Source organism: Fistularia commersonii, chromosome 22, assembly GCF_037954325.1.
Source record: "Fistularia commersonii isolate RoL2024-O1a breed Wild chromosome 22, RoL_Fcom_v1.0, whole genome shotgun sequence".
Lineage (NCBI taxonomy): Eukaryota > Metazoa > Chordata > Actinopteri > Syngnathiformes > Fistulariidae > Fistularia > Fistularia commersonii.
The window spans coordinates 5,329,639-5,343,750 of record NC_141305.1 but is presented as its reverse complement, the minus strand read 5'-3'; the positions used below and the strand labels follow the sequence as shown (position 1 = coordinate 5,343,750).

The 14,112-nt window shown below is 49.5% G+C and overlaps 1 protein-coding gene across 2 annotated transcripts in view; it reads left to right on the top strand.

The window, feature by feature from the left end:
- The window catches only part of znf608 (zinc finger protein 608), a 51,330-nt gene extending 40,330 nt beyond the window's left edge, over positions 1–11,000 (top strand). Inside the window, exons 4-10 of one of the 2 annotated variants that reach the window (XR_015107896.1) lie at positions 2,862–5,301; positions 6,907–7,387; positions 7,827–8,062; positions 8,575–8,741; positions 9,252–9,399; positions 9,973–10,029; positions 10,116–11,000. Coding sequence is in view for 1 of the 2 variants with exons in the window: in XM_086170053.1 (XP_086026179.1) it covers positions 2,862–5,301; positions 6,907–7,387; positions 8,575–8,741; positions 9,252–9,399; positions 9,973–10,029; positions 10,116–10,135 (3,313 nt within the window). In the remaining variant the exon portion in view is untranslated. The remainder of the gene's footprint in view (positions 1–2,861; positions 5,302–6,906; positions 7,388–7,826; positions 8,063–8,574; positions 8,742–9,251; positions 9,400–9,972; positions 10,030–10,115) is intronic. The other variant, XM_086170053.1, reaches the window with a different exon arrangement.
- Positions 11,001–14,112: the final 3,112 nt, after the last annotated feature.

The window sequence follows — 14,112 nt, the reverse complement described above, 5'->3', positions numbered from 1 at the left end:
CCAAAAGCCTTGCACTAAAATACTAAACCTTCTTTAACAGTACCGATTTATATCAACGAATGACATCAGGTCAGTACATCTGGAAAATTCTCCGCTGGCTGTGAAAGTAGACACTCTGGATCAAGCAATGGTTTCGAGCATTGTATCGGCTCTTAATGGGTTGAAGTTGTTGTTGCGGTACTTTTTCTGGCTTCCAGGGACAACAGGTTTGTGTAATCCTGCCCCGAACATTACAGGAGTGTGAGAGATTATTGTTTTAAAAGTGTGGGTGGGGGGGGTGCAGAAAGGAAGTCCCGCTCGCTTCCATTAATGAGGTGATAAATATCCAAACACTCCTCCAAGGTCGTGGGTTCCTCCAGGCGTTTTTGCCGGCGAGGGGGCCCGCCATGTTCCATCATGATTAATGCAGCGCCGGCACAAAGTTCAAGGTCCTGCTTCTACAAAACGAGGCCCTGCCGCCGCAGAGAAGGCCGGCGCTCTCCTCGGCAGACTTCTCAGCTGAAGTGAGCGAGCCCGGAGGAGAATCCGGGCGTGGATACGCCAGACGCCTCGGTCAGCGGCATCAAAGGGCTTCAAAGAAGAAGAGACAGCATGTGAATACAGAACGCCTCGTATCAAATACCCAGATAACGGAGGATTTACTGGGTTTTCTGTGTCATCCAAAGAGAGGCTGGCTTTGTGCTGAATAAGAACCAATCTTTATCCCTGACGTTGGAGCGAAGTGGTCCGCATGAGCCTCCGATCGTAATCCCTTCCGTGTTTTTTTGCCCGCTACCTCAAGACCTGGTTCTGTAAGACGGCATGAACATGTCATTGTTTGGTTTTGACAAACAAACATATCAGCAACTTTAAAAACGACGTAAAAAAAAAAAATCATTTAAATTCGTTGTTCCTGAATCATAAATACAAAACTTTACAATTACGGAATTACAGTTACAAAACAAATCGATGTCAGACTGACACGACAGTCAACTGGTATGACCTCTAGTTTCATTGGGTCCCCTTGTGGGCATTGACGATACTGCAGAGGTTATTGAACAATTATTGAACAGACACGATCAGTTAGATAGATTTAACTGTTTAGTCGTTACACATGTAGAAGTATGAGCAACGAAATGCAGTTCGGCATCTAAGCAGAAGCACAGAAAAGCTGTAGGTGTAAAAATGATAGATCAATTAACAGTATGTATAAACAAATTAGCAGTCTGACAAAATAAATTAACAGTCTGACACAGTGTCAGTAATGTGCAGGTGATTTACAGATTCTGTATTATGTGTATATCATACAGACGGATAGGTGCATTACATATGATAAACTATAGGCAGGAACTATGGACATAACTTTCAAGAGCAAATGTACAAATGATAAGTTATGCTATACAAAATATAACCGTTGAAATGGTCAGTAAGTAGTGCATACATAGATAATATAGACAATAGCTACCTAGGGTTACTAAACCGGTGTGGTATTGTGTAGTAGCTCGTGAAAAGTAAACAAGCTATATCAAGTGTCACAGGTCGTGGTCATTCACTGTCGAATCTTATCATGGCAAGCAGACGTTTTTCTCCCAGAAGACGTTTCACTTTTCATCCAAGAGGTTTCTTCAATTCTTCTTTAGCTTCTTCAGTACTAGCTAACTGGCTAGCGGACGTATTGAGGGTCTGGCTTAACAGCCGCGGCCTGCAATTTTAGTAATGTTAGATTCCGTGTTATCTCATGTCAAAAGTCCTTCAGAAGCATCATGAGAACCCTTCTCTCTGCTTCTGGCTGATATTGCTTTGTTGTTTTTCCAAACGTTACACAATATTTCTCCAGGGATTTCCATGACTGGCAGCGGGAGCGCCATGCTGACCCTGATAGCTCGGGCAGCTTGTTGGACTTTGCATCAGTAAGTAAGGGGACCGGGGCTTAGTGAAGAAGGAACTCTTCTGAGCTGCAGTGAGGACCAAGGCAGCTTCAGCTTGTCCTTGGGCCCTGAACGAAGATTCCAGGGTGGAGGAGGCTCAGGATCTTCCACGGCCTTCTGATTTGTCCAGCGCCCCACTGGTCTGACAAGCTGGAATGCTCAAATGTCAAGGAGACTCCTTATCAGGTCCAGAACCACCTCAACTGTCCCCTTGCCACATACAGGAGCAGTAGATTTGCCCCAAGCTCGCCAACTTATGAACATCTCACCCTCACAGGCCAACCCTGGCCACGTCAGAAAGGAGATCAATATGAGCTGCTTGTTTCCAAGGTCCCAATCTTTGGGTCACCACACAAGTCTCGAAATCACTGTGGGAGTTAGAACATAAATGGAACCAGTAGTTGTTCATCCCCTTCATGACCTCCATCCCCCGATGATCGAACCGTCCTAGCTCACCTCCAACTGGGGAGACTCTCCTGGAGCCATCCAGTGTTAGTTTGGTGTGGTGTAAAGAAAAACTAAACAACAGTGACAGAAGAGGCATCGGTGTTGGGTTCAACATGCAGGGGTTAAGACGCAGGCAAGGCGACTCTTGGTAGACTATTTGAATTTATCAGCATTACAATGTTGTTGTTTTTTTTTCCAGCTTCTAACATCTCTCTGCAGAGCTTAAGAATTTTCTCCGTTTGGAACTTTTTAAATGTCCTACATGCCGATATTGATTTTAGTTCTATTCAGGAAATGTAATATCACTATAAGGAAACATTTCTGAAACTTCCCTGGAATGGAAAGAACTTTCCAGGCAAACCTTAGAGAGCAGGACTCAAGTTTACAGATGAAATTGAACCCAAAGTGAAAGTCCGTAAGTCGGATTTCATCCAACTCGCTGGGCTTTCTCTGGCACAATTGTCAGGGTGTTATTATTAATTCTGATTTTTCTCTCGTACTTCTCAGGTTCTGCGAGTCTCCTTGCAGTGACCCAGAGATGCCCGGTGGACGTGGCCGGGGGAAAAGGATGCGGCTGACCATACCGGAGCGTCCCTGCGTTGAACCGACCCCCGCCGCTAAAGTCAGGGGCCTGTCTCAGCACAGAAGCAGAGGGGGAGGCATGGCGGGGAGCGCTGCGCCCATCCACAGCAAGGGGCGGAGAGGAAGCCTGAAGCTCATCAACAGCACCTGCCGAACACCTCCTTTCTTCACGGTGGATGAGGTGAAACCTGCCAACAGTGCCTCGTCCCTCTCCTCCGGGAAGAGGAAGAATAAACCACCGGCAGACCTGGACCTAAGCCTGGTCTCCTCGGACGACATCAAGAACGGGAATGGGAAGAGGATCCGAGCCAAATCCCGCAGTGCCCCATCCACGCCGCAGGGCAAATCTGACCCCTCATTCATGGACCCGGGAGGAGGTTGTGCCTCCTCGCCTCCCCCGCCCATCCTCATCGACTGCCCTCACCCCAACTGCACTAAACGCTACAAGCACATCAACGGGCTGCGCTACCACCAGACCCATGCACATCTGGAGGTGGAGGAGCAGAGGAAGCCCGAGCTGGAGCCCATGAAGGATGTGGAGAGCGAAGAACGACTATCAGACTGTGAGGACACCATCGGCAGCATGACGTACGACCTCTCAGAGACCAACAACAGCACCAGCAGCTCCTCCAAGAAACCTGCTCCTTTGTACAAAGTGACCACTGTGGGGTCTCCTAAGAACAGAAGGCTCCTCCTCAGCACCGACCACAGTCCCACAGCCAGCTCCAAAACCAGAAGAACCTCATTGCTTAAGGACGGGCTGATCGACGACCTCAGCAACCTGCCCATCATTTCTAACATGACGGTCGTCCTGGAGAACTGCATGGTCCCGGACAGGAACTCCACCGTTGAGATGCCCAAGCTGGAAGCCGAGGGTTTAATCGACAAGAAGGGAAGCCTGTGCGACAAGGGCAAGAAGGCAAACGGGAAGGTGGAGAAGCTCTCCAAATCGCGGACCAACCGGCCTATCGCCCCGGCACCCGCCCCTCCCAAGTTGATCGCCATACCCAATGCCTCGTATCCCACCGCCGCAGCGGATACTGCCACATCCCAGCAGCCTTCGCCAATGGCGGCTGTTGGCCTCACCAGTAAGAACCTCCCCCTGAAGCCCATCAAACCAAAGCTGAGCATCGTCGTGGAGCCGAGCCTGGTGAAAGCCACTCTGGTCACCTGCAGTAAAGACACTCGCAAGAAGGAGAAACGGAGGCTTAAGGACAAGCACAACAAGGATGCGTCCAACAGAACGCCCAACGGCGACAGTGGCGGGATCAAAGTGGAAGATGGCATCTGTGGGCCCAAAATGGGCGTCAAAGAAATTTCCGGAAGCCTTCTGAAGGAGCACTTGAGTAAGCAGGATGTAATGAACGGTCTCACGGAGAGCCAGGAGAGCAGGATGGCCAGTATCCGTGCAGAGGCAGACAAGGTGTACACCTTCACGGACAATGCTCCCAGTCCCTCTATCGGCAGTTCGTCACGGCTTGACGCCAGTGGCGGTTGCCTGGCGACAGCAGACAGCAAGAACAACAGTCCCGCCTACTCCGACATCTCGGATGCCGGGGACGATGGGGTGTCGTCAGAATGTCGCTCAGACGGAATGCGATCCAAGTCCAGCTCCTCGACTTCCTCTGAGATGAGCACCAACAGCAACCACGGCAACGCTGGTAAAACACCACCCATGGCTCCGAACCCTTCCTCGAAAGACCCCCAGTCCCCGTACTATCACAGCTACGAGCCCTACTACCTGCAAGGGTACATGCAGGCTGAGCGGCAGAACAGCAGCGCTGCCTTTCACAAAAGCTCCTCCCACGACGGCAAAGTGAAAGAGAGAAAGGACGACATGAAAGAGGACGACAAAATGCACCTCCACGATTTCACGGACGCTAAAAAGGGCGACGGGCCGCCGCAATCTCAGCTCCAGCTGGCTATGAGCCAGAACCAGACCGCTTTGGCCCAGTCGCTGTACTACGGCCAGTACTCTCGAGGACTGTACATGGATCAGAAGCTCCTGCTGGCCTCCAAATGTTGTGAGCCCGGTGCTAAGCAGCGGGTCGAGAGGGTCCACGGGGTCAGAGACTGTGAGGACATTAAACACCTGGTCGGGGGGTCGGGCGGGGGACCCCTGCTGGGTAAAGGTCCAGATGGGGCCAAAGGGTGCTGTCCCAAACCCGTTCTGTCCTACGTGGAGGTGAACGAGAGAGGGGAAAGGGGACTGGGGGTGAAAGTGGTGCACGGCGGCATGGCGGAGCCGCACCAGGTCTCCTTGAAGGACTGCGACGACATCAAGTCGCCCTCCTCTTCCTCTTCCTCATCGCTCCACAACCCGAACAGTCAGACAGATCTGGACTCAAATGTTTCCTTTTCCAGTGTAAGTTTCTCCCTCTGTCTCTAACCTGCCGCCGCCGCCGCTGGTGATGTTGTGGGTGTGCTTCTATCGACTTTGTCGCCGAGTTCAATCACGCATTGTGTACGGCTGAACCAATGGGTGCTAACGGAGGTCACGCAGCTTCTGTGGTGCTGTAGCTCAATATACTAACTCAGTCATGGTGTGGTTTGGATGGTGTTTAACTCTTTCCCCACCACGTTTTCCATGATGTAACTTTTCCTTCGCTGACGGTTTCAACGGATCGAACGGCTTTACTTTTCTTGTTTTCTTCTTTCTGCTTACGAAAACAATTCAGCCCCTGCAGATTTTCCACTGTTCACTCTCTCCTTGCCGTTGCCAAGATTTTTTGGACAAAGTGTGTTTTCTGTACTGTGTGTCTGCGTGTGAGTGTGTGTGTGTGTGTGTGTGTGTGGGGGTGGGGTGGGGTGGGGTGGGGTGAGGGTGTGCTGTTATGAATAATCAGACGGAAATAGAAAAAGGCGGCAGGAGAAGCTACTGGGGCCGAGGGCTGAGCCACTGTAGGCGGGTCGGAAGCGGGCCTCAACCGGAACCATCGCCACCCTCATGGTTTTAGCCAAGCCGATTAGCACGCCAATAAAAAAAATGAAGATACATGCAAGACGTCAATGCTGTGCAGGATTTATGAAACAGGATTTATGATTAAAAACCCCAAGAGTGGATTTTTGTCTCAAAAAGGTACGCAAACACTCCGCAGACGGGGCGTGTAGCCAAAACAGGGCCAACAGGTACTTGCGAACAACTAACGAACAACAAAAACAGGCTAAAAGACATGAACACAAGACAGAACTGGATTGATGTGTGGAAAACAGTAGCGGGGAAAGAGTTAGATGTTCAGAATGAGGATTAATGGATGTACATGTTTTTCACACTGACAGGGGAACTCCGCCAACACACAAAGTGCAGGTGTTTATCAAAGATGCTTTTTTTTTTTCCAGAACACTTTTAGAACTCTGGGCTGTGTAAACATGAATGGTTGCTGTGCTCGGAGGATAGCTTCTTCTTTTTGTTTTGTTTTGTTTTGTTTTTCTTTCTTCAGTTTGGCCTAAATTCCGCAGTTGCTCATGTGTGAGACGTGTCTGGATGCGTGTCAGTGACAGTGGAAGCCGCGCAGCTCACATCCCACCCCTGAACGGCCACCCGCTGTTGAAACGCCGTCATCCTTCATCAGCATCACACCCAGAGCCGGTGATAGATGGTCTGTCTATGGCTCTGTTCACCCGACGACTCAGTGTTTCCTCTATAGTCGCTCAGCAGCGGTGGGCCGCCGCCGCCGCCGCCAGAAATTCCTCACCTCCTGCTAAAACAAGAAAATGCCTCGAATGCGAGTTAATAAATTAGCGCTCTTTCCAAAAAGTAACATTTCAGCGCTTAACGCGAACGCTTGTTATGACAGAGGCGCTTAGCTCTGCCATGTAAGCGAAAAAAAAAACAAAAAAAAAAAAACGGGACGGAGACGTGGACCGGCGCCGAAGCGACCCCAGAACGACTCCTACCCACCACTGTTAACACAGAATTATAGGGGAAACACTGCGACACGCACCAACACTTGTCCCCATCGATCTATAGCCCTCCGACGGCCCGGCCTGGGCTCACCGCCTGGCTCACGGCAAATACTCAGAGCTACAGAGTCAACATGGGGAGGAGGCTGATGAGGGTGAAGCAGACAGGGGGAAGGAATGGGGAGCGTCTATGGAGCCTGCCGGGGCCAAGCTGACCTCAGGAGGAGGAATAGGGAGTGGGGGAGACAGAGGAGGAGGTCTCTGCTGCGACGATAAGAAAGCCAGGATCCACGGAACCCACGACTTGCAGGGCGTCGACCCGGAGGATTCGGACCAGCTGGACAGCCTGGAGGACCAGGGCCAGGACCCCATGGGGGGGCTGTCCGACGAGTCCCAGAGCGCCCGGGCGGCGGTGTCTCCCCCCATGACCCCTCAGCAGCCCTACATTCAGTACCAGCACTCCTCCTACCCGCCCTACCTGGCCATGTGTGAGAGCAGCGGGGGCTCCTACCGAGGGGTTTCCCCGACGCTGGTCCACAACTACCCAGGTAAGAAGCCTCCGTATTCGCTCGGCTCGCCTTCCGTTCGGTTAGCGGGGGGGGGAGGGGGGGGGTTTGGGGCCGCGCAAAAGCTGTAAGCAGCGTTGAGAGTCGAAAGCGATGAGAAGCCGGGGGAGATTTCAGTCGACTCGTCCCGATCAGACGACGCCACCCATGCTAACACACTGTTAGGCCGAGGCTAAGTCATCTATGCCTAGACATGTATGCTTAGACATGATTGACAGAAGCTAGCACAATCCCAACAAGCCAGCACACGACAGACGACAACACTCTGGGCGTCGATTTGTCTTCGGAGACCGCGCAAGCTTTGTAAACAACAAAGATGGCCGCACACACAGTTGGCTCTCATAGTGGATTTAGCCAGATAGTTGTTTTAGCCCCAGGATTGGTCCGACATCTGATTTTTCACCCAGTGTTTTCTTTCTAGGCCGACGCCTCAAACATTTCAACTGCAACGGGGATGACTTTTCGTCCGTGTTTTCTCTGCACGAGTCGCCTCCGGTCACGCAGCATCTCAGCGGTTACACTCTGAAAGGTCATCGGCACCCGAGATCAAAGTTTGAAATAATCCGACACCGGGCCCGCGGCAATGAGGCGGTTTGATCACGTAAAGGAGGCGGCTAACAGATCTCCCAGCGGAGCGTATACAAACAGAAACAACAGGTGCATGAAAAATGTCTCCTGCGTGGAAGGATTAAAAACAAGAACAGAAAAACAGAAATGTAGTCTGGTACGAATTCCTGAGGAGTTAAAGCCAAAACCAGATTAATTTCACCGCATGAAGTCTGAACTGATCGTTCTCTGGATAAGACCTCCAGCGCTCCGATTTTTTTCGGGGACAATCCAGGCTTTGACTCAGTTTATTCTCAGTAAAAACAGGAAAAAAAAGACTTTCTTAAAGGGTTTATGACAAAATAGATGAAACCCCTCTGGCTGTTGTGTGTTGATGCACTGGCTGCTCCCGTCAACACCTGGTTAGGACGTCTCTTTGACGCTGCGATCGATTGACAGCCTTGATCTTTAAATGTTAAGATGTACAAACCTTAGCGTTGTATCCCATCAATCCTAACAACAAACTTATTGGGGTTAAAAACCTCACAGCAATGTCTTGTCTCTGTCCGTTTGTCTGTCTGTGTGTTTGTTTGTGCGTGTGTGTGTGTGTCTGTGCGGCAAAGGGTTCCACTACCCTCTGTACGGGAAGACGGCGGGCCGCGAGGAGTCGGAGGTGACTCCGCCCGGCAGAGGGGGCGCCGTGAGCGGGAAGCAGGGCGCCGACTCGTCCTCGTCCTCAGCCATGGAACTGCTGCAGCAGAGCCACCAGTACCACGGAAAATCACCTGCTGTGAGAGCGCTCACACACACGCACCTCATATTGACGTGTAATATAAAGCAGGTTTACGGCTGTAAAAACAAAAAGTTTTATCGTGTGTGAAAACACTCCTTCCCGCCAGAGTTAATGTTTAACACTTCACACTGAACTTCTGTTTCTAGTTGGCGGGGCTTAACGTAAGCTCTTGCGTCCAATATGATGACAGTTTTTGGCTCGATCCGGTCTGAATGGATTAGTTTGGAACACACTTGACACTCTTCATGACCCCCCTGTGGCTCAGTGCTGGTTCAGACTATTTTAAATGCTTCCTTAGAGTTTTGAAAGAATGAAGGGCCAAATCTCAGGTTAAAGAGGAAGGAGGGAAAAATGGTTCTTAGACTTTGGATACAAGTGACTGTCACGTAGTGGACAGAGGTGGAACTGCAGCTGAACGGTGACGCCCTCCTTTCTTTTTGTACTCCTGAAGGGTGTGACTTTGTGTTTGACGTGTGTGTGTGTGTGTGTGTGTGTGTGTTCATACAGCCCGGGGAGAAGGGTTCCCCTGAGGGTGAGCGAGAGTCGGAGCGCGAGAGGAATCACGTGTCGTTCGCCCGGCACCTGCATACACACCACCACACACACCTGGGCATGAGCTACAACCTGATGTCGGGACAATACGATATCTATCAAGGTACGAGCACACACACCGAACACACACTCATTACATTACATTTGGCAGATGCTTTTATCCAAAGGGACTTACAATAGAAGACATAAGCACTGCAAATAACGCTTGCAAATACAAGATGCACAGGAAATATACAGAACAGTAAAGCTGGGGTTAGTTTTTTTTTTTTTTTTGGACAAAGACGTACACACACACACACACTGCATAGCCTAACTTGGTGCCTAACCTGATCTGGGGCAGCTCAAGCATCAGCGCAGTAAATAGTCCTGAACACTCCGCTGGTAGACACTAGCAGGAGGAGACCATCAGGAGATGTGTTAGTGTGCAGACGTGCTAATATTGTCTAATTTTTTTAATTATGATAAAACTCCCAAGAATTTACATTTCAAAATGGATCCAGAAAATAATTCAAGATTTATTTTAAGCAAACCAGGGGCGTTTTTTTAGGGAGAAACTAATAAGTGCCTGCCAATTCCTGCAAGATAATAGAGTAAGATTTTGCGGGTTGTTGTCACGGAAACCTTTTCGGAGACGCTGAGAGTTTGACTTCGGGTTGTCCGGTTGTTTCTGTCCAAGGCTTGAGCTCCAGGTCGCTGGTCTCCAGCCAGCAGGTGTCGGGACACTCCTCCTCCGGTACGACTTCCTCCGCTATGACATCACAGCTGCCGTAGCGAATTCCCCCTCGCCGCCATCTAAGCGCTGCCTTTTTGTCTCCGCAGAGAGCGACGGGAAGAAGTAGGAACATGTGACCACGTCTCACATGAGGAACAGCGGATATATCAGACATCAATTCCATGGTGTTGAATATGCTTCGCCTACTTTGAGAGGCAGAGAACAAAAAAAAAAAAAAAAACATAAAAAAAAAAAACAACAAAACAAAACAGAAAAACTCTTCATTTCTTACTAACGGCGACCACCTGTTTTTTAGCAGCCATGTGGAGCAGATGAATGGAGGGAGCAGGAGCTGCCCGGAGCTCCGACGGCACCTCCGCCGCACTCCAGCGTTTATAAGATGCACATTTATTGTAGTGTAATATGATGCTATGACTGAATGTACTGAAGATATTCGCCCAATAGTTGTCGGAAGGGTTTTTTTTTATTTTTATTTGTTTTTTATTTGTTTTTCTAAGGCCTGTTGGGTTGCAGCATTAGGAAGCTAAGAAGTCTCTTATTACCCTTATATTTCTCCCGACTATCCAAGTGACCCTCCCTCCTCCATTGTGCTGACGCTACATTTGTACTACTAACTGTAACTTGAGCGTAACCATGTTGATTGTATCGTCTTTCTGTGAGAGTAAACCTTCGCACCGACCTGCCCAGCGCCATGTAGGAACCCAGTGGTGTAAATATCCTGTACAGATTCACAGCAGAGCACCATCACGCTTCACCCTCCTCTGTGTCTGCCTCCTGTTGGCCATGCCGGGGCGAGGCAACCAGGACTAACTCAGCACCGCCAGTGGTGATTTGCTCGTTTGTTTGTTCGTTTGTTTGTTTGTTTGTTTGTTTTGGAGCTTCAGTTGGTGCTTCTCACATGTCAGCAGAGCGTTCAGGACACCACAGAAAGCGTGACCATGGATGCGTTAATAAAGCTGGATGCAGGAGGAGTCGGGCCTTCGTGCACCTGTACTCCTAGTGGCCATGGTGGGTAGCTGCAAGTAAAATTACCTTTCAATTGACCTATCGAACCATTTGATCTGGAAACATTGAGAAAGTCCCGAAGAGAAGATACATTGATTTGTTTCATCCGTTCAAGTAACGGAGGAGGTAAACCCGACATTTGCAGAGGAGGACTGGTGTTCTTGCTCTGTGGACCCACAGGTCCAGTCATTGTTTACACCGTGTGACCCTGAGCAGCTTCTCGTAGACTTGAGTGGACGTCCTGCCTCCCACTCTGTATCCAGTTGTATTCAACATCTGTGCATGTTCATGTGCATTCATTGAAGTCAGATGGTGAAGCTTTCCTAAGTTCTCAGCAGTGTCTGCAAACGGGGCCCTTGATATTTCCCTCGCTCAGAATATTGTCTTTGGCCGCGTGAGGTTCCCGCAACCTCGTTTGAGTGTTTTACCAGTCAACACTTGTCCCTCGGCTGGTTTCGAAACCACTTCCAGGTTAAACATGGAGCTTGTTTACGAGGCAGAGACGTCTAAGAGATGAATCAGATCCACGCCGTGCGGCTGTGGATTTCTCAGGTCCCAGGATTCTCAGAAAGTGCTAAGGGAAGGCGAGGGTGGCAGCATTACAGGAAAACGGGTGTGAAGCAACAAAATCTCTGTTCGATATCGGATGTGGTCCCGCTGCACGATTTTCATTTTTGGGAAACATTAACGGATCGGAGAGAATTCAAAGACGTGGCCGTCAATGGCAAACTGGCCAGTGCCGGTCTACCGAGGTGCTAACCAGCTAGCTGTGACGTTCCTGCACCCTGGCTAACAGGTTTGGCTCTGGAAAGGCTGTCCCAGCTGAGCGGAATGCAGATTCATCTGTCTGACTGCCGTAACCTTTAACATCACCAACAGCAACTCTTTGCTGCCGCAGTCCGGCCGCCAGCCAGGCCAGCGTCGTGGTTAAAGGGAATCGTAGGAAATCAGGGGTTTTAAGGTTTTAACTCAAGCCACTGCATCCTGAGACGGAAGAACAAAACAGCAACCGGTGGAACATGACGGACTTGGAGCGCCCCGATGTCTCCGCTCGCTTGTCTGTGATGGTGCTTCTAAGACAGAAATTCTGCGCCCGCACCTTTTTTTTTTCCTCTTAAATCTACAGGCTACACATGCATGGTGGCATGGTGGTGCTAATGAGCTAAACCTCAGAGAAAGACAGGACACAGTGTGAAGCCTCAGGGTTGAAACAGCAGAAGCTTCGGACCAGGAACCGTCAAGTGTTAGATCCTGCATGCGTGAACTAGCATTGTTAGCTAACACATCAGAGCCTGTCTAAACTTCTGCTCAGAGCTACAGTGGTCACTTTTTAGCCTTTTTTTCCCCCAAAGATGAAGGATTTGATTACTTGCACAGCTTTAATAATTTCCTGCCAGTCCTCGATGTTCCCCTGCCTCCCCTCACCCAACCCCCGTGTGGATATTCCTCCCCTTCACCCCCTCCACTCCTTGACCCAAACAAACATGGCGGCCGGAGTTTGCAGGCCACCACAGCTTTTCCAGCTGCCCCCTTGTTTACGTCCAAGAGTCCTTGGAATGCAGTGGAATTCAGGGGACGTCAGAGGGGACAGTTGTTCAGGAGGGCGTCGGTGTTCTTAGCCTGGCTCGACTTGGCTACGTTAGTTTGTTTTTCGCAGTTTGTATGTCAACGCAAAACCTATTTCCTGTCCGTTTGTCAAGATTTTAACTGAATGACTTGAATGTTCTTTAGATGATCAGAAAACCTTTGCAGTGTTTAGAAAAACAAACAAATTGGTGCTCGGACCAGAGGTACGCCCCGGAGCCCGCTCAACTGGATGGTAACGTTGATGCTAAAGTGCGCGTTTGTCTCCCTGTAGGACACTTTCAAATGTTCGTGGAAAGTTTCCCGCTAATTTCCCGACTGCTGTTTTTTCCGGCTCACGATCCCAGGCCCTGGAAGTTTCCCCGCCAGGACTGTAAACTTGTTTTGTTCTCTCAGGTCACATGACAAGAATAAGCTCCAACGTCTCACTGGTTTGTTTCCTTTCAGATTTCAAACCGGTTGACAACCCTTGTTTTTTGGTTTAAGGAAGCTACAGATTAGAACGAGACGAAGAATCAACGCTGTTAGCCATGCAGCTACTAAGCTAATAAAATCTTCACTGTCAAAAAGACCTCCGAGCCTCCGATAAGAAAGAAAGAAAGATTCATCCACAGGAAGAAACACAGAAGATGGCGACTTGTCTTTCACCCTTTTTCCTGCCAACCAGCGTTTTCACTGGGAATGACCGTCTGGCGAAGCAAGCATCGAAACAAAGCTGCGGTTCTTTCTCTGGGAATCTTGAATGTTCAGATGTAGAATTCCTCCGATGTCCAGACATCAGATCTGTCGGGGCCGCTTCTTTCGTTTGCCGGAAATGTAAAAAGAAAAAAATGTTCAGTCGATATTCAGAAACAAGCATTTCCCGTTTGATGGTTTCGGTTTTTTGGATTTCTAATGTTCCTGGTCAGAACCACGAGCCAACCAGCCGGAGGCGGAACATCTATTCCTCACCTTGGAGGTGTTCTCGGCTGGAACCCAGGTATCAGACAGGGACCTGTAGAACCAGTAGAAGAGCCCACTGTGAGATTCAACTCCCATTACTGAGCCGTTCGCTGGAATATTTCTCGAACTCGATCGATTCATTGGAGATTTTTTTTTCCGTCAGGAGCCCCACAACCTTCTGCTGCTGCCTGGCTCTCACGCCCCCTACAGGAGAACCTGCTCAGGGCACAGCCGCTGCTTGACAAACAGATCCCTCCGCCAGTGTCCGAAACAAAACCAAATCTGATGTAATAGTGATGGACTTGAAGCTGAAATAAATCACACAACCCCCGGTAACCAGAGAGCTTGTTGATTGACAGACGCCTGCCCAACCCAGACACCTAAACCACCTCTTAGAAAACAAAATGATTCATAATTCTTTTCAAGGACAAAAAAAAAAAAACAACACAAATTAGTACCATTAAGGAAACAAAATTAAAAATGTCCCAAGGTACCAAGAGGAAATATAATTTGGAATTTTACCCCAGAAAATAAAAGATAAAGCTAGCAAGA